Source organism: Physeter macrocephalus, chromosome 18 (assembly GCF_002837175.3).
Source record: "Physeter macrocephalus isolate SW-GA chromosome 18, ASM283717v5, whole genome shotgun sequence".
Lineage (NCBI taxonomy): Eukaryota > Metazoa > Chordata > Mammalia > Artiodactyla > Physeteridae > Physeter > Physeter macrocephalus.
The window spans coordinates 92045910-92072458 of NC_041231.1; the positions used below are offsets into that span (position 1 = coordinate 92045910).

Sequence of the window (26549 nt, forward strand, 5' to 3'; positions counted from 1 at the left end):
AAACTGAAAGCATTTCCACTAAGATCAGGAACAAGACAAGGATGTCCACTCCCACCACTCTTACACAACATAGTTTTGGAAGTCCTAGGCACAGCAATCAGAGAAGAAAAAGAAATAAAAGGAATACAAATTGGAAAAGAAGTAAAACTGTCACTTTTGCCAATGACATGATACTATACATAGAAAATCCTAAAGATGTCACAAGAAAACCACTAGAACTAACCAATGAATTTGGTAAGGTTGCAGGATACAAAATTAATGCACAGAAATCTCTTGCATTCCTATACACTAATGATGAAAAATCTGAAAGAGAAATTAAGGAAACACTCCTATTTACCATTGCAACAAAAAGAATAAAATACCTAGGAATAATCCTGCCTAAGGAGGCGAAAGACTTGTACTCAGAAAACTATAAAACGCTGATGAAAGAAATCAGAGATGAATAAACAGATGGAGAAATATACCATGTTCTTGGACTGGTAGAATCAATATTGTGAAAATGACTATACTACCCAAAGCAATCTGTAAATTCAATGAAATCCGTATCAAACTACCAATGGCATTCTTCACAGAATTAGAACAAAATATTTTACAATTCGAATGGAAACAGAAAAGACCCTGAATAGCCAAATCAATCTTTAGAAAGAAAAACGGAGCTGGAGGAATCAGGTTCCCCGACTTCAAACTATACCACAAAGCTACAGTAATCAAGACAGTATGGTACTGGCACAAGAAGAGAAATATAGGTCAATGGTACAGGATAGAATGCCCAGAGATAAAGCCGCACATATGGGCACATAATTTATGACAAAGGAGGCAGAACATACAATGGAGAAAAGACAGCCTCTTTAATAAACAGTGCTGGGAAAACTGGACAGCTACATGTAAAACAATGAAATTAGAACAATGCCTAACACCATACACAAAAATAAACTACAAATGGATTAAAGACTTAATTAAATGTAAGACCAAACACTATAAAACTCTTAGAGGAAAATACAGGAAAAACACTCTTTGACATAAACCACAGCAAGATCTTTTTTGACCCACCTCCTAGAGTAACAGAAATAAAAACAAAAATAAACAAATGGTACTTAATTAAACGTAAAAGCTTTTGCACAGCAAAGGAAACCATAAACAAGACAAAAAGACAACCCTCAGAATGGCAGAAAATATTTGCAAATGAAACAACAGACAAAGGATTAATCTCCAAAATATACAAACAGCTCATGGAGCTAAATATCAAAAAAACAAACAATCCAGTTAAAAAAAATGGGCAGAAGACCTAAACAGACATTTCACCAAGGAAGACACACAGATGGCCAAGAGGCACATGAAAAGATGCTTAACCTCACTAATTATTAGAGAGATGAAAATCAAAACTACAATGTGGTATCACCTCACGCCAGTCAGAATGGCCTTTATCAAAATATCTAGAAACAATAAATGCTGGAAAGGGTGTGGTAAAAAGGGAACCCTCCTGCACTGTCGGTGGGAATGTAAATTGATACAACCACTATGGAAAACAATATGGAGGTTCATTAAAAAACTGAAAATAGAACTACCATATGACCCAGCAATCCCACTACTGGGCATATACCTGGAGAAAACCATAATTCAGAAAGAGTCACATGTACCATAATGTTCACTGCAGCACTATTTACAATAGCCAGGACATGGAACCAACCTAAATGTCCATTGACAGATGAATGGATAAAGAAGATGTGGCACATATATACAATGGAATATTACTCAGCCATGAAAAGAAATGAAATTGAGTTATTTGTAGTGAGGTGGATGGACCTAGAGTCTGTCATACCGAGTGAAGTAAGTCAGAAGGAGAAACACAAATATCGTATGCTAATGCATATATATGGAATCTAAGAAAAAAAAATGGTGCTGACGAACCTAGTTGCAGGGCAGGAATAAAGAGGTAGACGTAGAAAATGGACTTGAGGACATGTGGTGAGAGGGTGAAGCTGGGGACCAAATGTAAAATGGATAGCTAGTGGGAAGCTGCTGCATAGCACAGGGAGATCAGCTGGATGCTTTGTGATGACCTAGAGGGGTGGGATAGGGAGGGAGGGAGGTTCAAGAGGGAGGCGATATGGGGACATGTGTATGCATATGGCTGATTTGCTTTGTTGTACAACAGAAGCTAAGAGTATTGTGAAGCAGTTATACTCCAATAAAGATCCATTAAAAAAAAAAAGGAACAAGGAGCTCTTTATGTACTGATTGAAATTATCTCCAAGATACACTGTAAAGTGAAAAAGAGAAGAATTTGTAGTATGTTAACATCTGAATTAAAAAGGGCATGTATCTACATATAGACACATAGGAAGGTATGTGTTTCTATACGCAGAAAACAACTCTAGAAGCATATACACAAAACCAAAAACAGTGCTTGCCTCTGGAGAGGAACAGGGATCTGTAGGATAGTGTAAGGAGGGAGGCTTTCTTTGAGCATGGTTTTAAGTGCGTGTATTACCTATTTTACAATTAAAAACCAAGAACAAACTTAGCGCATCCTCCCACAGCTGTGGTCATTACTACTGGAACATTCCGACTGTGTAGTGACATGGACAGAGCCCCCAACTGGGAATTAAAAGGCTGAGTTTTCACCTTGTATTTGCTGTGGGATAATAATGGGTAAGTGCTTTGTACAGTTATGGTATGTAGAGCAAAAGAAGAACGAAACACATTTCACATATACAACACACTAAATTCCAGTCTACCATTCAGGGTCTTCCCCTGGAGAGGGGAAAAAAAGACAGGTGAGATATGATCTTTGTCCTGTAGACATGTCCTCAGTGTTAACAGGAGGAAACAGTTATATCAACAATACATATATAAGAGAGCAAAATAACTACAATGCAATGTTTGTTGCCAACTCCTCTACTGCCCTCTTGGGTTATAAGCATTTATGCCTGTCCCTTAGGAAAAAACTCATGATTGTTAAATGGTACGGAATTCTAAGAGCATGACAACTCAAAATAATACAGACATATGCATGTCATAGTGATGGCATGACAACAATTTTCTGTGAGCATCAGAAAGGATGCAAAGAAGGTAAAATTAAACTGGGTCATGAAAGATGAGTAAGAATTCAACAGGACGAGAGAGACTTTTCTTTACGTGGGCAGCGGGGTTACATGAGCTCCCTGGTTTACGAAGGGAGAATGGATGGACCCAGCGTTGATTTTCTGTGTTACTCTCTCCAGGGGAAAGGAAGTAGGTTCCAGAATATGCCACCGGGTGGAAGATCCCAAGAATTACACCCCATACACTCCACGCAGGAACATATTAGAGGGTAAAAAGCAAAACCATCTGAGAAATTGGGTGGAGAGATGTAAAAGTATGTGGCATAGTAAGGAAATATGAGTACAAAGAATGGATAGGGGAAGGTAATCGGCTCGCAGGGAGAAAGACAAACTGAAAAACAATGGAAAGGAAGCACACAGGCCCAGAGGTAACAGGGAGGGAGGCAAATGTAAAACGTTAACTACATCGTTTCAAATTAAATTAGAAAAATAAAGTGCTGCTAAGAAATAAAGAGTGAGGAATACAGACAAAAAAGCAGCTTTGAAATTACCCTCCTCCAAAAAAAAAGGCCTAAATTGAATTAGAGATTTCTGTTTTATGATTACATGCTGGATTATTATACTTTACAGTAATTAAAAATGGAACAGTCTCCTTTCTTACCCATGTGTGTGCCGTATAACGATAGAGCTAAATTATGAAGAACTTGAGCTTTTAAAACTCCTTTATTTTTATTTGACACGTGCATTTAAAATACCTCTGGACATCTGAAAAGCACCCAAAGGTACAGTGGTGAATAATGGAAAATATTAACAATCATTCGAAAAAGCTGTTTACCTTATTTTCTTCCAGGTACCAAAAGTCTCTAGCTTTCTAATTTCAAGAGAAGAGAGTTAATGTATACATTAAAAAAGCACCAAAGATGCTAACTGTAATTATGTCTTCTTAACCTTGCACAGAAACCCTAGAGAGAATGAATTATTGGCCCATGGAAATATTTTCATTTCACTCTGCTTTGTCAAGGGAATTCTGGAAATTGTGCAAGTCAGAATCTGTATCGAAGGATGGTGATCATAGGAGAGTGGTACATAGACTGGGGCCTTTAGCTGCTGTTAATAATGTGCTGAGGAAGACAGAGGCCAGGCCTGGGGAGCCAACTCCGCAAACAGCATCAACCCACACTGCACCAATCAAAGGATTTTCAACCATCTGAAAACTTGAGCAGCAGGGCTAGAGATGAAAAAAATCCGTAATAGCTTCCTCATTTCTGTAGTGGATGCCTGCATTACTTGCTTTAAGCATCACTGGCATTAATGCTTTTTAGTGCATCTCAATAAAAATAACTTCGGCTACAAAGAAGTCATTAATATATTTTACGATAAAATGTATTGCTGAGAAACAAAGTATACTTTTCAGGGGGGGTTTGAAAATTCTTCCTTGAAAATAAGGTACGGGCACTTTTAAATTTAACTTCTCTTTGTGTCTTCCAAGCAATTTTCCAAACAGGTTTCCCAGGATAAAACATGGTCATAAGATTTTAGAGAACAAAAGTTAAATGAGTAACTTGTTTTATCTTCTTAATTAAAATTGTGAATGTTTGAAAAACTACGTCTGACATTGGTGTCAGCCTTTGACAGGGAGGCCACACACGTTCTACAACGATGGGGTTAGGAGTAGGAAGAAACTTGCTCATATCCTTCACATTATATACAGGGGAGGTTTTAAAATCATGTTTTATTTCATTCCATTTTGGATATTCTTTTCCCTTTCATCTATCTCAATTTGCTGAAGTGAAAGGTGTAATGTACATGCAACTGGGGTTGCCAGATAAAAACAAAACACCCACTTACATATGAATTTCAGATAAATAAATTTTTTTTGGTAAATGAATAAATTTTTAGTATAAATAAGTCCCACATACTGCATGGGACATACGTCTACTAAAAAACTAACAAACAAAAGAACCTCTCACTGTTTATCTGAAGTTCAAATGTAACTGGGTGTCCTGTATTTTCACTTGCTAACTGGCAACCCACCATGCAACAGGCCTAACATATCAAGTGGAGGGTGTGCTAGCTAAGTCTGTTGTTGGGAAAGGTTGGTAAGTGGTAGTGCCCACTGGTGGTGAGACACAGAAAGAAGGTTTGGGGCAGGTATGTATCAAGAAGGAAAGAGACTGGTGATATCTTTTAACTGCATGCAAAGACTGATGTTAGAGGACTGGCATGGGGGTGACTGCTGGAGCAGTCAGAGGCAAGCAGCCCGGGGGTGAGTGGTACCTGCACATACTCTGGCTCTTGGTGCAATGCAGTTCCTCTTCCTTCCTCTGCTGATTTCTTCCTTATGCTAGTGAATTTCGCAGAGGCAGTATACAATCGATGACAGTAGAAACTGAGATACTTTCAGGCCTGATAAATAATTTAAAATATAGTAGCTGCCATTTCTATGTAGATTTTCTTTTTTATTTATTTTTAAACTGAGGTATAATTGAAATACATTATCTTAGTTTCAGGTGTACAACATAATGATTCAATACTTGTATATACTACAAAATGATCACAATGGGTCCAGTTAACATGTCACCATACATACAAGATTTTCTTCTTTTAATGAGAACTTTTAAGATTTACTCTCTTGGTGACTTTCAAATACACAATACAATATTATTAACTATAGTTGCCATGCTGTACATTGCATCTCCATGACTTATTTATTTATTTTAAATTAATGGTTATTTTTTAAAAATTAATTAATTTATTTATTTTTGGCTGTGCTGGATTGCCATCGCTACACGCGCGGGCTTTCTCTAGTTGCGGCCAGCGGGAGCTACTTTTCCTTGAGGTGCGTTGGCTTCTCTATTGCGGAGCATGAGCTCTAGGCACGTGGGCTTCAGTAGTTGTGGCACAGGGGCTTAGTTGCTCCGCAGCATGTGGGATCTTCCCGGACCAGGGCCTGAACCTGTGTCCCTTGCATTGGCAGACGGATTCTTAACCACTGCGCCACCAGGGAAGTCCCGACTTATTTATTTTATAACTGGAAGTTTGCACCTTTTGACTCCCTTCACCCATTTCTCCCACCTGCCACAGCCTGCCTCTGGAAACCACCAATCTGATTTTTTTTTTTTAATCTGTAAGTTTGTTTTGTTTTGTTTTAGAGTCCACATTTAAGTGAGATCATACGGTATTTGTCTTTCTGTGCCTGACTTATTTCACTTAGCATAATACCCTCAAGGTCCATTCATGTTGCTGCAAATAGCAGGACTCCCTTTTATGGCTAAATAATATTCCATTGTGTGTGTGTATATACACACACCTCATTTTCCTTATCCATTCATCTATCGATGAACACTTAGGTTGTTTCCATGTCTTGACTATTGTAAATAATGCTGCAATGAACAATGGGGTGTATATGTGTTGTTGAGTTAGTGTTTTTATTTTCTTTGGTAAATACCCAGAAGTGGAATTGTTGGATCAATTTGGTAGCTCTGTTTTTCAATGTTTTTTTTTAAATTTAATTTATTTATTTATTTTTGGCTGCACTGGGTCTTCATTGCTGCGCGTGGGCTTTCTCTAGTTGTGGCGAGCAGGGGCTACTCTTCGTTGCGGTGCGCCGGCTTCTCATTGCGGTGGCTTCTCTTGTTGTGGAGCACAGGCTTTAGGCACGCGGGCTTCGGTAGTTGTGGCACGCGGGCTCAGTAGTTGTGGCTCGTGGGCTCTAGAGCGCAGGCTCAGCAGTTGTGGCGCACGGGCTTAGTTGCTCCGCGGCATGTGGGATCTTCCCGGACCAGGGCTTGAATCTGTGTCCCTCACATTGGTGGGCGGATTCTTAACCACTGCGCCACCAGGGAAGCCCTGTTTTTAATTTTTTGAGGAACTGCCATACTGTTTTCCACAGAGGCATGGCCAGCAATAGCGCACAAGGGTTCCCTTTACTCCAGATCCTCGCCAACACTTATTGCTTGACGTTTTGATAACAGCCATTCTAACGGGTGTGAGGTGATATCTCACTGTGGTTTTGATTTGCAGCTCCCTGATGATTAGCAATGTTGAGCATCTTTTCAGGCGCCTGTTGGTCATCTGTGTATCTTCTTTGGTAAAATGTCTATTCTGATCCTCTGCCCACTTTTTAATTGGATTGTTTGTGGGGTTTTTTGCTATTGAGTTGTATGAGTTTTTTATATACTTTGGATATTAAGCTCCTACCAGATATATGATTTGCAAATATTTTCTTCCATTTGCTAGGTTGCCTTTTCATTTAGTTGATAGTTTCCTTTGCGGTACAGAAGCTTTTTAGTTTGATGTAGTCCCATTTGTTTATTTGTGCTTCTGTTGCCTTTTAGATTTTCTTTTAATTTTTTATCAGTGCTTTTATAGTGAATGTTAGCAAAATATTTGATCATGAACTTTGTTTTTCCCTATTGCTGATACTTCCTGGGAGTAGCTGGGTGGGAAGGTGGAGGGAAGAGAATATGCTACTAAATAGGACATTAAGTCAGGACCTGGGGAGCTTTCTGACTTTTGCCTCATGACGCCACCTGCCCATAAAATAAGTCGCAAATGCTAGCTGGTGTCCTGATAGATGGAACAGGACAGCAGTCTACCAGTTTCTAACCTGCCCTGCTGCCATTTTCCCATCTCCGTTGGACTTCAGTTGATTCTCTCCTCAACCTTTCTCTGGGCTCTAGGGTTTTAAGCTGGCATGCCCTATTTCCCTGGCTTGGACATCCCCTGCTGTTTTGGCCCTAAAGACCTCCCATCCTTTGGCTGGAACTTGCCCCATTCCCACCCTCACAGAGGGGAGCTGAAAGGAGAGCAAGGTGAACAGGGCTCTGTGAGAAAAAGTGTGCCCGACAGTGTTTAACAGTCATCTGTTAGTCTCTGATGATATCAGCCCTGACGTACAGCTTAAATCAAGTTTCCTTTGCCCCAGGCTGATGGTGAATTAGTCAGACAGGGGAAGAGTGGAGGTGAGGGTGGCAGTGGTCAGCACAAGCTTGGCTGCTTTACTGTCTGCTTTACAGGGAGGCCAGTCAATGGAATCCTTGACACTCTTCCCCTGGACTGTTGCTGTCCTTTCTCTCTCCTTATTCCTTCTCCTACCTCTGTTTCTACATAGAGTTTGCCTATTTAGATTTAGGGGTTGGAGGGAAAGAGGCAGGGTAAGAAGGCCCATCTTGACCTTGAACTTAAGCTGTGTTTGTCAGTCCACCTTTATCAGAGCCTCTTACTCAGCAGGTTTGCAGCTACTCATGGCATAGCGGTGATGAGCATGGACTCTGGAGCTAGAATGCTCTGTAACTTTCTAGCTGTGTGACCTTGAGCAGTTACTTAATCTGTGTCTCAGTTTCGTCATCTATAAAACAGGGGATAATAACAGTACTTACAGGGTTGATATAAAGATTAAATGAGTTATGTGTATATGTAAAGCTTTGAGAATATTACCTGTTACAGGGTGTGCTGTAAGTAGTTTAATAATAATAATAATAATAATGATAATATAACAATAATAATAATGGTCCCATCAGATTCCAGACTCCTTGTCAATGCTCAGGGTAACTGCCAGAGCAGAATTCTGATGTCTATGGGTCCCTGGATATATCATTTTAACATCACTAAAATCTCTGCCATTTACACATACTTCCATACCACCTATCCCTGCATTTACAGTAACAAGGTAAATTAAATCAACATGTAAAAAAAATAATGTTTGATTTTTAGAACAATGCCATGTTAGAAGGAAAAGAAAAAACTACATAGGTACAATATCAAAGTTAGGCTCAAGGAAACATGACCTGTTACTCAACTTGAATCACAAGCTGAGGAAAGTTAAAAACAAGGAAAATGCTTTTGGATCAGGTTGGCATTCATCAGGAAGCAAAAGCGTGGCTAGAGATACCTATTGTTGAAGCTGGAAGCAGGTGAACTATATCTGCCTCTTTGGTAACAATTATATGGTCACCTAGAGAGGGAAGCACAGATTTTACACCAAAAGAGCTTTTTAGTTATGTCCATTATTTTGAGGCTGAGTTATTCAACCAACTTGAGAGTGGAGTTCATGGAGCCAATGAAATGGGTTTAATATTTACTGAAGCGCTCACTTCCTTGTGTTTCAAGGCCATAACCTGAGCATGGTTTCAGTATGACACATGTTAACATGACAATAAGGGAACTCAAAACAGTCAGAAGCTAATCCAATTGTTCCTGATATTTAGCGACATCCCGAAAATTACTTTTTAAACATTTTTTAGTCTTTGCCAGAGATGGGGAATGGAGGTATGTGCACAAATGGCTTTGGCCAACCTGCTGCAGAGAACTGTTTTAAGCACGGCATAAACATGCCAAATCAATAACTTGTTTCTTTCTCTGCATGTGCCATGAAAATCTGGCTATCGTAGAGTGCCGGATCCATTAAAAACTTAATTTGCTGTTTCCAGACAGCAGATAGCTCAAAGCTCAACAGGGCCAGCAGGCAATAATCCAAGTCTGCATCTCCCTCTCTAAAGCACAACCCACAGCACTCTGCTGCTGCATGATGTTATTCAAAGCACAGGGGATGAGGAAGGTTGGACAGTATTGTAGCTGCCTGAGGATGGAGTCAAATGGCCATTATTCTTCAAACATAAAGAGCTGGATAAGTAACTTTTATCTTAAATCACTAGACATATTTGATTAATGGAGAAGTGTAAATCAATACATGATTTTCCAAAACGAAACCGTCCCTTTTGCTTAAGGTATGATATATGTATTTATGAAACTTGATGTCACAGAGACTACTAATCTCTTAAGGGAAGAAAGGGGGGTGTATAACTGAAGACTTTTTCTGTCCCAAGACTTCTGAAATAGATTGGGCTTCTGCCCAAATGAAGCCACAGAAAATTTTACATTTTTTATTATATAGTTCACTGTGCACTAGGAGATATGAATTCCTGCAAGTGGTTGTATTCACGACAGTTCTTAAGGTAGTCTTAGAAGGGTGGATAAGGGAAATACATATCAGCTTTTTTTGTATACTTAATACTTCAGTTAAAAATGCATTGTACTGATTCACTACTTACAAGTATTCACTCAAGTTATGCCTAGAGTAAACTTTAGGATAAAAATATCTTATAATAATTCTCAAAGGCTTTAATATTTTTACAGTGTCTAATTTCTACCCTTCTCATCTTTTATGCTCACACATATTTTCTGTCCTTAACCCAATTACCAATACATGTTCAACCACTCTTTCACTATTTCTCTTTTATTAAACCACTCTACAGTAATACATACTTCATTTATCCAACCTTATTAAGAACCAGCTGTTCCTAAGAGAGTTTTCAAGATAAATGAAATTTATTCGTAAAATAGTTTGTAAAAATAGATTATACACATCTTTACAATTTTTAAACAAAACATCTGTTTCTTGATATAATTTTGGTCCAATTATTTTATTCCGGGACTACAAAAATGTATTACAGGGATATTTGGGTCCAAATGAAGTGGACTTGGGCAGCTGCACTTTTAGAGTCCCTCTGTTAATGACTTAACAGCTTTTATGGCCTTGTCCTTGCCTTCATTTTGTATGCGGCCACTTCTTAATGAAGCTCTGACTTCTTGAAGCAATAACTACCTTCTTTTTAACTGCTGCTAGGGTTGACTGTGGTTTGAGAAGCCAGGCATCTATGTTTGCTAGAACTATTAAAAAACAAAACAAAACTGGACTGTTTGTGGATGGAGAACTGAAGAAGTAATGAGGCGGGGAGAGAGAATTAGATGATTTTGACAGTCTGGGCCTAGGCTGGCTTACTTTCAGGTTCTGGGCTGTGTTTTTGATGGCTAAGATGGCTACATAAAATCCCTCAGAGTAAGTGATTTTCTGTCTATTCACATGCTAACTTATCAAGTGTATTCACACGCAGCTGTTTCTTTGGACAGGTGAGTTTGTTTACAGTTCAAGTGATACATGTCTATGTGTGTAGAAAAATCATTTAAAAAAATTGGTCACCAAAAGACAAAGAAAAGTTTACTACACCAACGCAGGAGCCATATAATAATGTTTCTACTTGTCCACTGATTTATGTACGAAATGTAGAACATTTTACAAATGTAGAAAATTATTAAAACAACAACAGTCACTAAAAGAAAATGAGAAGCCCACTTCACAAAATACAGAAACTATAACAGTGACAACCTGTTAAAAACTCACTTTTAATGGTCAAGTATATATTAATTCATATAGATTACTTGTTTAAATAATCTCTGCTCCTTAAGTTCCATTAAGAGTTCTAATAAAAAAATAATGGATAGGAACTTATTCAATTTTACAGATGCTAAAAACCACTATAGATCTAAACAGAACTGTGTACTTTTTTCTTTCCAAGTATTTTCATATTTTATAGTAGCTTGTCACAAGAGCAGATTATAAAAAACATCTGTGTTTAGCTAATAAACCTAGATTTCTCCGAACACATAATTCTGATAAAATCTAACAAGAAAAAAAAGAAGTTAAGTAAGGAAGGAAGGAAATAAGAAAGAGAGAGACATCTTTTATGTGCATGGCAATATTTTCGTCAGGCCAAAGATAAAAAGCATATGCTAATTTGCATACCTTTAATAAAAGTGTTCTAATTATAGCCTATTCTACTTACCTGTGACTTCTCCAAAGGAAAAATTCAACTCCAGGTTGGCTGTCTGTGAAGTGGAAGACCTCTATCCCTATAACCTTCCTGGTAGTTAGTATGACGTGTTTTCAGAAATTCCAAGCTATGTTTATTATGTGTTTATTAAAATAACAGAGGAAAGAATATAATGTTCAAAATACAATCAGATTACCTGCTGCTTTGGAGTCCCTTTACCAATGTTCCCTTTTATTAGGATAGATAAGTGGGAATTAGGTTTGGTCAAGCCTTTCTCTGTAAGTTTGTATTACGAGAACTCCCAAAAACAATTTTTTAAAAAATGGACATGGGACCAGAGATAACAATCCACAATGAAATTCATCCAGTCTCCAGCAAAATCTGTCTTAGCGTCTAAACAAACAAATCAGGTATTGTTCTTAAGACTAATTCTGAATGCTCCTTTTGCCCTAAGCTGTATTTGCTTTTTGCAACAGCACCTAAGAGAAAACAAACTGACCATTTACAACCTAAACAATGGCTTTACAGTATGATTAAGAAATGCACCTGGCTTCACTCAAACAACAAATTTGTTTAACCTGGTGACTTTCCTGTGTCTGGGGTCAGGCAGGAGCAGTCTTGGTTGCGGGGAAGGAAAGGAGAGCAAATATAACTGACTCACTGAGAACAAAACGGTGGTACTAACCCCCCTTTGTAATTACAACTGTTTTAACAGTTTCTTGTAGGCAAGGCTATCATTTAAGTGACCCACTATAATTTGGAATGAAGCCCCAGGAAACTATGCCAACTCTACAACAGGAGTTGCATTTCTGAGTTTACTCAGCATAATGAACCCACTGAAATGCTGAGTAGTCCTTCTTTGGTACAAATTTACATCAAGGGAAAAATGAACAATTTAAAAGATTTAGCTAGAGAGGAAAAGTATACCACAACATTCACCCCCAGGAGCAGACCATAGTTTATTTTACTTCTTGCATCATTTTTACTATGGAAAATTTCAATCATATAAAAAAATACACAGAGTAGAATGATGAACCCCTACAAACCAATAATTCAGTTTCAATAATCATCAACACATGGCCAACCTTGTTTTACTGTGCCCTACCCACGTTCCTCCTTTGATTCTTTTTTAAAGCAAATCCCAGACAGCCTATATTTTATTTTATATAAGCTTTATATAAGCTTTTATTTATGACATATGTATATATTTAACCTGAAGATCACTCCAGAAATCTCATTGAGCATGAGATGTTTACACCAACTTTAACCACATCTTACAAAACGTTTTACACTTTTTTTCTGCCTAGAAAACGAATTTGTTCGAACATAATTGGGTAATTAAAAATGACAAAGTAACTCGAATCACAACCTTCTATTATTCTATTTATGGGGAAAAAAGGAACATTCTAATATTGAGAAAATAGTGCACGTTACTCAATCCCTGTGATTCGAGTCTCTGTGGACATTGACCAACAAGAGACACAGTTAAAAGTAACACGGTTAGACTTGCCTGGTTGGAGCTTAGAAAATCCGGAGGAGGCAGTAAGGGGCAGGAGCTAGAAGGAAAACTTTCCCCTTTTCCTTTACTACACATATAGAATAAAACAGAATGCCAACAGGCTAAACCTTGGGAGCTTCAAAAACCACTCATCAAGCAGTCCAGCTACTTAACAATAATTTATTACCGATCTTAAAGCAAAGATCAAAAGGAACTCCATCTAGCATTTTATATTCAATTCCTCACTGCCTGATGACTAATTTGTAGAGGAATGAAGTCTTCACAAGGGAAGCCAAAATCATCTGAGGTGACTTTGATACAGTGCCACAAAGGATATGAAGAGGAAGCTGGGAGAAGCTGTGAATGGCTAAGTTCCATTAAGAGTTCTAATAAAAGAATAATGGAATTTCCCTTAACTGTGAATTAAAAAAATGTTCGAAGTGGGCAAAATTTAGACAAGTCAGGCAAAACCTTTGATTTGTCATAGCCTCTTGTTGTTGCTGTTGTTAAATGTTAACTTCAGCCACTGTTGCATTTATGTTTATTAAGTGGCATCGTCTAAAAAAAAAAAATGCAACTTCCCCATCAGAAATCTGGCCAATCTCATGCCTTTTGCTCTTGTACTACTTATCAGCCTGCACCTTCCGCCTGCGTTGTCAGACACGCCTGGCTCGCTCAATCGCTTTCAAACAAATTGCCATATTCTGCAAAGTGACTGATTTAACTTGAAGAATGTAACTTGAAATGATAAAATTTTTAGTCTTGTATATCGCCGCAGTCACGTGAAATATAAACACCTCTTCTGACAAACTTCTGATGCTTAAGTCAACTGTTCACTATAGAAACACTAGAAGCTATTCAAATTCTTTCAACTTCTATGAACAACTGGCACAATTTTTTCCTCCTGAATCCAGACATTTCTGTATTCTCAAATGAGGAGAGTAGCTTTCACACTACTTATTTTGGCTGGTTAAAAAATCCCCACCACATGTCTCCTTGTAGATTCATAGATAAAGATTTAAGTTTATATTAGCATTTCAACTGTGCGCATGTTTTGTTTGCTTCTGAAATCACCTCGAATTAACAGATTTACTGGAAGCTTATATGATATAGAAGTTTTGTACAAGTCTCAGAATACTTTAATGTATTTCCCCCCCATGAAGATGTGGTGCTGAGCGTTTTCTTTAAAAAGTTATGTTGTTTTTTTTTTTTTAAAGAGAACTTATCTTTTACAAATATATGGTGAAATACTTATAAGTGAAGAGATGTTTGAGAATTCTTCAAATACAGGAAGTGGAGAGTGTGGGTATAAATGAAACAAGACTGGCCATGGGTCTATGAAGCTATGGGATGGGGACGCAGGGGTCATTACACTACTCGGTCTTCTGTGTAGCAAAACTCTTGGGAGTGCATGTTTCAGTTATGATTCTCGGCACTGCTTTTTGTTAGGATTTTTATTTAGAAACATAACTTTCTGTCAGAAGCAATGGAGAACCAACAGTTGGCAGATAATATTTCAACTGTCTCTACCAATTCCAAAGCCAGGTTTGTCTACTACACTGTTTGGAAAGAAAAAACCCACCAATCAAAAAACACCCCCAAATCTGTCTTTTCACAGTCTTTGAGACTTCAGTGATGATATGTAACTAGATTTTAATATGCATAAAATAGAATTATTTTAGTTCAGAAATACAGATCTTCTCTTTTCTTTACAAGAGATAAAGAGTTAAAAAATTAAAACTGAAATATAAATGTAATTGGTAACTGTAGTTCAAAATCACTATATACTGGTGAAAAGTGTGCTATACGTTCAGAAGGACTTCTACTACCCAGGAACACTAATAACATTCTTCTCTTACCTTGTGATCATATGGATTGTAAGAATGAAATACTTGAGAAAGATCTTTTGTTCTTTGCTTTTTCTGTGGAAGAAAACACAAACATGTGAGTACGCTGGTGGCAAAAATATTCACATGTGTATCTGTATGTATGTATGTATGTATCTGCTTTACAACATTGTTTATTTAGAGGTTCCTCCTTTGTGCAAGCTGAGTAGGGGCTACACTGTCAACCTGGGACAATGGATATAACTAGAAACCAATGCCACTTGATGGCTATGTGGGTCACTGTCACAGACCAGTCAGGCAACCTCCTTCTAGAAGGTTCCATAATTAAAACTCTATTTATAATAAATGCATAATTCGGAGACTAAAATGAAGAAGAAACTATGAAAAGAAAGAAAAACATATTTAGGACACTTTCAATTTCATTGCAATACCAACTTCAGTTACTCTGAGTTAGGCACTAGCACACATCCATTTAAACAAGCAATATGCCTGCTTCAGGCTTCCTGGTCACAGCCTGGGTCTGTCTGCTGGAGCCTGCAGCTGTGAGGCTATCTTTGCTCTGTCACTGCTATACAGTGACATAGATATGTATATATGGCACTGTTATATATATGGTGTCTCACACACAGTAGGCCCTCAATAAATATTTGCTAAACTAATGAATAAATGAATATGCCTGAGTTAGGCATGAAACTATTGTATCGGTAATGATGACACGTAAGTCTCACACACAGTTATGAACAGAGAAGCCTCTCTTCACTTCCAATGATGTTGTCATCATTAGAAGAAGCCGGGCTTCTCCACCTCCTGTTCCTCAGTGTCTGTGACAATGAAGAAGTGTGCGGTTCTCTTATGCGAGTCGACTATAAGAATCAGCTTGTTTACTAATCTGCTGTGATCTGTCCACCACCCCCATAGCCACCATGAGCAATTCTGTGGATGGTTTCAGAGCTTCCGTGCATATATCTTCACACACAATTGATTACTATTACTCTCAAAGAAAAGGAATCATTCCGTATACACTGTTCTGAAATTTGCTTTTTTCCTCTTCACAATTTATCCTTGCCAAACTTAAATGCTTATATATCCAGCTCTGCAATCCCTTAGACAGAGTTATGAAATCCAAAAACTTCTGAAATCTGAACTTTTTTCCTGAAATGCATTTCAGTTTATAAATATAACGATAATCTTTGCACAAACATCTTTGCCAGCTTGAGTGTGTGTATTTTTTTTAAAAAAGATAAATTATGGAAGTCAGGTTGCAGGATCAAGTGGAATGCATGTTTATTACCTTGACAGAAACTGTCAAGCTGCCCCCTCCCCCAAATACTAGACCAGTGTTGTCCTCTCATCAAGAGTGAAAGAGAAGAAGGGATTGTGGCTTAGGCTGGAAATTCTTAATTTCTCTTTTTCGTTTAAATGTGAGAACATGTTTATATTTAGAAAATAGATAAGACATTTTAAAAACAGATACTGAACATCATCCCAGCTGCTGATTATAGAATTTATTTCTTGTATTTATTTTTTATACATCATAGAGTTAGCCCACTACCACATCTTAAAATTCTGTCATGAGAGTGGCCTGTTTGTCCTTAATGCTGCCCCCATCTTGTTCCAGGTTCTACTCTGATGTTGTTAATGCTCACCTGGTACTACCCATGTTTCCTGGGGAGGTGTTTCCTTCTTTAAACTCCAGCCTCCTCATGAGCACATCTGTCACACCTCCCCTACGCCACAGGTCTAGGCAGATCCCTGGCATAGGTTCTATATGACCTTGGGCAGCTACTTGGCTCGGCAGTCAGAGCTGATATGAATTAGGACCTTGTGTTAGAGTCATTTGTATACACTCACAGTTTTCCCGAAGATTAGTTCCCTACTTCAGAACTGTCTTTGGAGCCACAATTCCAGTTAGCAGTCCTTCAACTCACTTGGCCTGTTTCCACATTCTGACACCCACTAACAGTCATCTCTCCCTGCAGCTCAGCTAAAATTCCTACTTCCTCTGTCCAGCTCTGAGCTGTGCTTCTGACCACTGGGCTCGAAAGTAATCTAACACTCCTTTTCTCTAGAGAGCAGAGATGTATCTCTAACAGTTTGGAAACAGTCTCCCGGCTCTACGAGCCCTGGAATCTGTTCTGAACAGGTCACTTGCCCGCCAAAGTTTTCATTAGCTTATAATTTTCTCTTTCCTTTCCACACACCCACTTAGTTGGTTTAACAGTTCTTGGCTTATACTTCAATCAGAAGAAAAATGACGGATATTAACACTTCCTTTGGTAAGAGACAATATAAAACACTGGGGAAATTTTTTTTCAGAAAGGAAATTATGCTTGAGAAGATAAAATAGGCAGCATATCAGTATTCAACTTAGGAGGTGTCCCAAGGACCAATCAGTCCCTAAAATGGTTGAGCTACCAGCTTGAGTTGGCAGGTGGATAAGGAATATTCAGAGGTTCTTTTATGTGATCTTTTCATGTGGGTTTGGATTTTATATCTTTATTTTGATAGCTAAAATCTAAATATACCTTCTATTATTTTGGGAAGTAGGGTATAAATAAAAAGCAAATAACACTATTCAGACTAAGCCCCAAAAGAAGACAGTGAGGAAAGAATGCCCTTTTTTTCTGACAACAAATTTATTATATACAACTACAGTAAAGTCTTGGCTATGAATATTGAAGGTTATATGTTACTAGTCCAGTTAACTGAACACCATTGTTATTTTTCCTGTGAGGTCAGAGTCATATAGCCCAGAACTGTATCTTCTGGGATCCAGAAGAGGGATTGACAAATGATAGCCCCTGGGCCAATCCAGCCTATTGCCTGTTTTTGTAAATAAAATTGTATTGAAACACAGCCACTCTCATTTTCTTATGTATTATCTATGGCTGCTTTCACGCTACAAGAGCAGAAGTTGAGTGGTTGCAACAGAGACCCTACAGTCCATAAATCCTAAAGTATTTACTATCCGGCCCTTTACGGAAAAAGTCAGCCATCTCTCACCTAGAATCTCTATCTCTGACCATGTCCACTTCTGGCAATAGTCCCTTGACCCCCAAACCAAATGAACAACTAACTGTCCAGTAAAATTCCTTGTTTCTTCTGCTCACTGAATGAACACAGCTCAAGAATCGACCCTAACGGATATCCTGACACATCACGATGAACATATCAAGGAAAATAACAATTAGCTGTCTTGCTGTCTTGTTCGTAGGATTTTGCCTTCTGAGCATTCTATATTCAGACAGAGAATGTTACAAGTTGTTTTCTAGAGCATGTTGAGATAGATGTAAGGCTTTTAGAGCCTTCTGTATTCACAATGTAACTGCAGATGGCAGAAACTCTGAGAAGAGACCCTTTACTAAGTTCTAGCACTAAAGCCAAGGAGAAGGTTTCGTGTACGAGTAACTAAAGCATGGTCATTATTGCTAGTGAGCCAGTTCCTCATGTGCAGACAATGTTAACAATATGAAGCTACAAGACCTGTTGAGCCTTGCTGTCAGCAGTTTTAACTGAAACGAAAAGCTGAGCCAAAAATGGAATAGTTAGGCAGTTTCCTATTGCATCATAGCGTGTGTCTAAATTACCTCCCACTTTTTCGCCTGTTAAAATAAACATCTCAGTCATGCAACCACCTGTTAATTCTCCAAGTGTTCAAAAAGTAAACGTGTCAAACAAGTTGCGTGATGAACTTGGAACGAGGGTGGCCAAAGTACAATGAGTATGGCAAACATCTCCCCGAGAACAGTACGAGGTGTCTTCAAGTCCACCTCGTCATTAATCTCAAGGTCCTGACCACAGAGATGAGAGGATGGTAAAAAGTAACTACATGCTGAGTCCTGCCGTCTCTGTGGGTTGCCGCTGGGTTTAAAAGATGAGGCAGTATGCAAATTTGGTAATGTTTCTACATTTCTGACAAGCTGAACATCTGAAGATCTCTATCCTATAGGCATTTCCCGCCTATAGGAATTATGAATTTCACTCTGCAAGGACAGAAAACACTGATGAACCCCTTTTATATCCATGTTTAACCTCCCTTTCAGACAAAACCAAACAAAATTAAAGGCCCCAAAGGAGGATTTTTAACAGTTCAGATTTCCAGATGATGTAATTATTTCAATTTTTATCAAAGGTAACAAAAGAGCTCGGATCTGAAAGACATTCCACATGTGATGAGAACCTGTATTTTGAATGTGAAGTTACACAATCAACTGAGTTTTAACAGTATCCACCAATTTAACTTCTCCTGGTTCCTCAAACGAATTCAGTGTTTAATGTGCCCATTCGCTACTTGTAGATTAAAGTTTTCTCAAATAAAATAGTGTGATTATAAGGTAAAACTGTAATAACGCTATGAATGTCATTTCTACATATGGATTCTCAAAAATGATAAAACCTACAAGCTTTCAGAGAGTTCGATGTACTTAAGTTATATTATAATAAAATATAAATGTTTCAACAAATCCTCATCATACTTTGTGGTAAGGAGACAAAAGAGGAAGTTTGAGTTTCAATGTACTGACTTCTGATTTCTGGTTCCGCAAGTAAGGAACTTGGAAATTACTTGTCCTCACAAGTAATAAGCCGAAAAGACTGAAAAACCAGAAACTCAGGGAAACTACTGCCCTCCCCCGCCTGCCCCCCTCCACCCCCCTGCAACCAGAGAGACCAACAGGCTATCACTGGGAATGCAGCTTCCCAGGGTAGAGAGAATCCCTGTGGGAACCAGTGCTGGGGCAGGAAAACCGGAACTGTAATTGCTGGATTGTTGGAGGCCTGGTGCTAACAACTCTAAGAGCTAAGGACTCCAATGGGATTCAGTAGTAGGGGCCCTCACAATGTTGTGAGATTTACTAGCAGAAGCTCAATGAGGTTCCCACAGTAAATATCAGAGAAAATCCCCTTGGGTTTCCAGCAGAAGGAGAGGGAAAAGGAACCATTTTGAAATACACCAGTGCACTCTGTTTTTAACAAGGTCTGCCCTCAGGAGAAACTAGCTAATCAAAGCTGAACCTGCTAGGGTATTATTACCAGAGCCTAACTGACCTGGGGAATGGAATACCCAACTCCAGCCCACCTAGCCAACCTATCCCACCTAAGAGGAGAGAAAAAACACCAAGAAGTGCACAGTCCAGAGGCCTAGGCTAACTAAAAGACTGAGATGTAATCATAGCAATGTAGAATATTTCCCACCTCTCACATCTTGCCACATTACTAAAGGCAGTTCCTTTTAAGCAGTACATCACATCCGACCATCAATAAAAATCACAAGGTATGCCAAAGGCAAAAAACACCCACAATTTGAAGAGATAGAGCAAAAATCACAACCAGACATGACAGAAATGTTAGAATTATCAAAAACAATTCTGATTAATACACTAAGGGCTCTAATGGATAAAGCAGACAGCAAGAACAAATGGACAATATAAGCAGAGAGATGGCAATCCTAAGAAAGAACCAAAAGAAATGTTAGAGATCAAAAATAATGTAACAGAAATGAAGAATGCCTTTATGGGTTTATTAATAGACTGAACATAGTTGAGGAAGGAATCTCTGAGCTAGAGGATGATATATCGCTAGAATCCTCAAAAACTACAAAGCAGAGAACAAAGACTGAAAGAAAAGAGAACAGAATATCCAAAGACTGTGGGATAACTAAAAGAGGTATGACATATGTGGTTATGGGACTACCAGGAGGAGAAGAAAGAGGGAAAAGAAAAGAAGAAATGTTTGAAACAAGAATGACTGAGAATTTCCCCAAACTAAGGTCAGACACCAAACCACAGATCCAGGAAGCTCAGTGAACACCAAGCAGGACACATGCCAAGAAAACTACACCTTGGCATATCATTTTCAAATTATAGTAAATCAAAGATAAAGAAACAAATCCTGAAAGAAGCCAGAGGGGAAAAAAACACATTACCTATAGAGGAACAAAGGTAAGAGTTACATTGAACTTCTCCGTAGAAACCATGAAGGCAAGGAGAGAGTGGAGTGAAATATTTGAAGTGTTGAGAGAAAAAAAAAATCCACCAACCTAGAATTCTGCACCCTGAAAAATTATCTCTCAAAAATGAAGGAACAATGAAGACTTTTTCAGACAAAGAAAAACTGAGGAAATTTGCTGCCAGTAGACCTGCCTTGCAAGAAATGTTAAAAGGAGTTCCTTAGAGAAAAGGAAAATAATATATGTCAAAAATCTGAATCTACATAAAGAAAGCAAGAGCACTGAGGAAGGAATAAGTGAAAGTGAAAGAATTTTTATTTTTCTTATTCTTAATTGATCTAATAGATAACAGTTAGATAAAATAATAATAGCAACAATGTATTTGATTATGTATGCTTAAGTATATGTGAAATACATTACAGCAATGATACAAGGGATGGGAGGAAGGGATTAGGATTATTTTGTTATTACAAGGTATTCATACTACCTGTGAAGTTTTATCATCCTATGTAAAAGTGGATTTCTTTTACTTGGACTAGTTGTAAATGTATATTGCAAATTCTAGGGCAACCACTAAAATAAGTTGTTCTTTTTGTTTTTGTTTTTTTAAAGTATAAATGATATGCTAAGAAAGGAGAGTTTCAACACACTTATTTTTTCCTGCTCCCTTTCTGGAAGAGAGCCTAAGAAGCGGTTAACCGATGAAGTGGCAAGTCACAGCAGCGAAGTAAGAGTGAGAGGATAAGGAGCCAAGGAAACTCACCAATTGGACGATCAGGTTCTGAATAGCTGACCTTTGTGTCACGCAGGGGCAATGAAGACAAGGGGCAATGATGGTGCCGTGGGGACTAGGAGACTGTGGCTCTAAATACATTCCAAGAGGCTGGAGTCAAAATTCCAGGTAATAACGGCTAGGGACCAAGGACTGGTCAGTTACTACACGACAGGGAAGGGACAGGCATTCCACCTCAGGAACCGTATCCTGAGGCAAAAGGGCGGAAACAGCCAAGAGTTGCAAGATAATAACAAAGACTGAGAATCAAAAGCGTTGTTGGTGAAGAACTAGGAACTGGGAGAACCACAGTGAGGCCTAAGGACTAGGCAAAAAGCAGTAACAGACACTGACGTCAGGGATAAGAAATGAAGTAGCCGGGAAACCTTCAGAGGTAAGTGAGGGCCTTGACTCCCAGGGATGTGGTCTGAGGCTGAGGCAGGTCTGATGTTTACCTTGGGATCGTCTATTATACTTCCTGCAGGGGCAGGTTCCCCTAGTCAGCGTGTGGGCAATGCGGGGCCCATTAAACTCAGTCTGAAATGGGACAGCATTTGGTTGAAGAGGGAAAATAGTACGGTGTACTGGGGAGGTCAGCTTTTGATAAAAGCAGAAAGAAAAGAACTGAGTCTATAGATAGATTATGCCATTTATACTGTAAGAAGTAGGTCGAGTAGAGGAATGCTGAGGAAGAGAAAAAAGACGTAGCTTTGTTGAATCAAAGAAATGGCTAAATGATTAGAGCACACAATGCAAGAAATGTGACAAATGATCAAATCTGAGCTGCAGAAAGAGTTCTGTTATGCTGTTAGAGATGGAGCATGGGAGCAAGGCTAGAGGCCGAAAACTGTAAGAGGGTCCAGTGGTTCTGAAGAAAGGACACCATCCCAAAGGCAGCGAGGGGCAAGAGGACTAGGTGAGATGGGCGTGAGAAATAGCTAAGAGGCAGGACAGGCAGCACTTGGTTAGACAGGAGTACACGACAGGGGAGAGCAGAGGAAGACTCCAAGATTTCTGACGCAGACAGCTGAGGGGAGAGAGGTACCCTGCACTGAGATAAGGAATCTAGACTGACAAGCAGGTCTGAGTGGTGAGGTGCGGCGGGGAGGGAGCTCAGTGTTGAATATAGTGACATTTGGAGAGTTAATCTGAAGGAAGTTAGACATAAGTATATGGTGCTAAGAAGAGAGATGTGGTGCTAATTATTAGGAAAATGCAAATCAAAACTACAATGAGGTGCCACCTTCACACTGGTCAGAATGGCCATCATTAAAAAGTCTACACATAACAAATGCTGGTGAGGGTGTGGAGAAAAGGGAACCCTCCTACACTGTTGGTGGGAATGTAAGTGGCTGTTGGTACAGCCACTATGGAGAACAGTATGGAGGTCCTTAAAAACTAAAAATAGAGTTGCCATATGATCCAGCAATCCCACTCCTGGGCATATATCCAGACAAAACTATGATTCAAAAAGATACATGCACCTCTATGTTCATAGCAGCACTATTTACAATAACCAGGACATGGAAACCATCTAAATGTCCATCAACAGATGAATGAATAAGGAAGATGTGGTACATATACACAACGGAATACTACTCAGCCATAAAAAACCCCAAAATAATGCCATTTGCAGCAATACAGATGGACCTAGAGTTTATCATACTAAGTGAAGAAAGTCAGAAAGAGAAAGACAAATACCATATAATATCACTTATATGTGGAATCTAAAATATGACAAAACGGAACTTATCTACAAAACAGAAACAGACTCGCAGACACAGAGAACAGACTTGTGGTTGCCAAGGGGGAGGGATGGACTTGAAGTTTGGGATTAGCAGATGCAAACTATTATATGTGGGATGGATAAACAACAACGTCCTACTGTATAGCACAGGGAACTATATTCAATATCCTGTGATAAACCATAATGGAAAAGAATATAAAAAAAGAATATGTAAATATATGTACTGGATAACTGAATCACTTTGCTGTACAGCAGAAATTAACACAAAATTATAAATCAATTATATTTCAATTAAAAAAGAAGAGCGATTTGGGAGTCATGAGCCTACTGGTGTAATTTAAAACAGGAGAGGGGATATGATCGCATAGGGAATATAAGGACACAAGAAGATTAAGGTTAAAATCCAAGCAAATAATACCTCTCTGACTACTGGGCCGGGTATCTGCTTTGGATTTCATATGTAAAATGAAGGAGCTGGATTAGGCCAGTGGTTTTCTACCCTGGTTTCAGGTTAGAATCACTGGGGAGCCTCTAAAGTGTATGCATGCTCTAGTCCTAATCCCTAGTGATGCTGATTTAATTGGCATGGTGGGACCTACACAAGTGTATTATTTAAAAGTTCTTGAGTTTTCCAATGAGCAGCCAAAGTTGAGAACCACTAGCCAAGATGATCCCTAAGGTCTCTTCCAACTGTTGACGTCTATTCTTCTCTATCAGTTCCACACTGTCTTTCAGCTGTTGCCATCCTGGGGTGTGAATTCTATCAGGCATTCCCATTCTTAAATCTCCATATTATGTCTATACCTTTGCCTTATTTCCTGACCTCTTCCTTTACTTAAAAATGGACTCTATGCAGGAATTCCTCTGGGGCACATTGAGGCTTTGGCTGCAGAGAACAGGTTGCTGTTACATATTTAGCTCCCTACGTGGTGAGAGCTTTTTAAAAATAAGTGGAAAGGTAATTTAATAAATCTGAACCTTTACTTTGTTATCAATGTACAAAACATCAGAGGCTTAATTAAAAGCACTTGACATTATCCGCGCTCAACCACAACCTCACTTTTATATCATAGGTTTTTGGATGGTGTCCCTAAGATGATGAGAATCACTCAGGATCACTGAGAAGAAGGAAAAACAAGTCCCTGGAATTTAAACAGTCGACCCCCAAATTTAGAAATCAATTTAAAAAAAGTCAGTGATGTGAAGTATGTTTGGTGATCAAAAATACCCCAAAATACCCAGGGAAACACACAAACTTCAAAATATCATCTGCTTTTCCTTTATACGGTACATATATATATATAATACTTCTGTGTTCTATGAGAAACAACTCTACCGTGAGGATGGTAGGAAAAATAAAAATAAAGCTTTATTTATTTTTTCACCTCTCCCTTTCCAGTAAGATCTGCAAGACAACGGAAATGACAATGAACGCTGCTGGCTGTAGTCTTAAATTTCCTTCTCTCCCTCCTGTTACAGCAAATTCAAGGAGAGTTGACATGTCCTTTAGTTTCTCCAATCTCCACAGTGGGGGGCCCAGTATAGCCTCCATTCTTGGAAGACACTGAAACAGCAGACTTCTGAGAGGGGAAGTTAGAAAATAGGTAAGTGAATTTGTTCACCCGACTGTAATGGTGCTCAAATAAAATAACCAGGCCAACGTGGAAATGTACCACTGATTTTAAAGCACAGCAGTGTCGGTGGGAAACTTTCCCCTAGCCTTACGGTTTCTAAAATAACCTCAGGGGAATGAGGGTGCAATAACCGGCCTCTTGCTTTCACAGTGCGGGAGGTGGAGGGGCAGTGGCGCCATTTATCCTGGCAGATCCTCAGCTAAGCAGCAAATGCTGGAAGAAAATGCAAAGACGGCATTCGGCATGAATGCAGCGGTACCTGGTAAAATAAAATGTAAGTAGCCATATCTCCTTGTATCAAGCTCACCTTACTTTCTAAAGAGAACATTTGTTTGCAAGGAAAGGTCATTCTTTGAAAACAAAGGCATGGCTGGCACATAAGGAAGGAGGCTTAACCAGTTTGTGGTGCTAGGTGTTGCCGAAACGAAAAGCCATTACGAGTAGTTGGAAAAGAAACAGCCTTTCAATGTAAAACAAATCCCTGCAAAAAGGCAAAGGCAAAGGGGGCTAAGCACTACGCACCACACACAGTGGTTTCTTCCAAGTTCCCTCCTTTGTACAGTAACTTCTGGGCCCTCACAAGCAGCACATAAGAACATGAGTTGTTATAAATATCAATTCAATATCACTTATCTTCACTCTGCCCTTCCAACGAACCACAAAAGAGACTTAACTTGACCTCTTATCTGGATTACTGTAGTAATATTTTCTTTCCTGGACTACCTGAGTCCAATTTTCACCCTCTAAGTCAAGAACTGGCAAAATAGGGTCTGTGGGCCAAGTATGACTCGCTGCTTAGTTTTGTACAGTCTGCAGTTTGTTTTTACATTTTCAAATGGTGGGGGAAAAAAAATCCACAGAACAAGAATACTGGTTACCTGTGAAAATTATATGAAATTTGAATTTCCGTAAAGTTTTATTAGTACATGGCCACGCTCATTCATTCACATATTGCGTGTGGCTGCTTTTGTGGACAATGGCAGCCTGGGATGGTTCCAGCAGAAACCCCAGGGCCCAGAAAGCCAAAAATACTTACTATCTGGCCCTTGACAGAAAGACTCTGCCAAGCCCTGCTTTAAATCATTGGCGTGCAATGCTGACCGCACGCTGGAATCACTGGGGGATTTAAAGAATACTGATGTCCGGGTGCCATCACTAGAGATTCTGATTTAATTGATCTGGGGTGCAGCTTGGGATTTGGAATTTTAAAAATCTTTGCAGGTGAGGCTGACGTGAAGCCAGGGTTTAGAACCAATGCTTAACCCAACTCTGTCCTAAGGCCAGAGTGAGTTTTCTAACGCCTGGTCGTCTGCTGTCACTCTCCTCTTTAAAAATCTGCAAGGGCTCCCGTGCTCAGAGAATCAAGTTTCAAGCGCTGCATTAGGGCTTTGGCCCACTTTCCCCACTAACGCCAAAGACAATGTCTTGTTCCTGGCTGACCCCACATT

At 39.0% G+C, this 26549-nt stretch overlaps 1 protein-coding gene across 10 annotated transcripts in view; it reads right to left on the bottom strand.

The window, feature by feature from the left end:
- CDKAL1 (CDK5 regulatory subunit associated protein 1 like 1) overlaps positions 1-26549 on the bottom strand; it is a 678378-nt gene that overhangs the window by 119680 nt on the left and 532149 nt on the right. For all 10 annotated transcript variants that reach the window (XM_024121827.3, XM_024121823.3, XM_028479372.2 and 7 more), the window contains one exon: positions 15014-15076. In XM_024121827.3, the coding sequence (XP_023977595.1) occupies positions 15014-15076 (63 nt within the window). The remainder of the gene's footprint in view (positions 1-15013; positions 15077-26549) is intronic.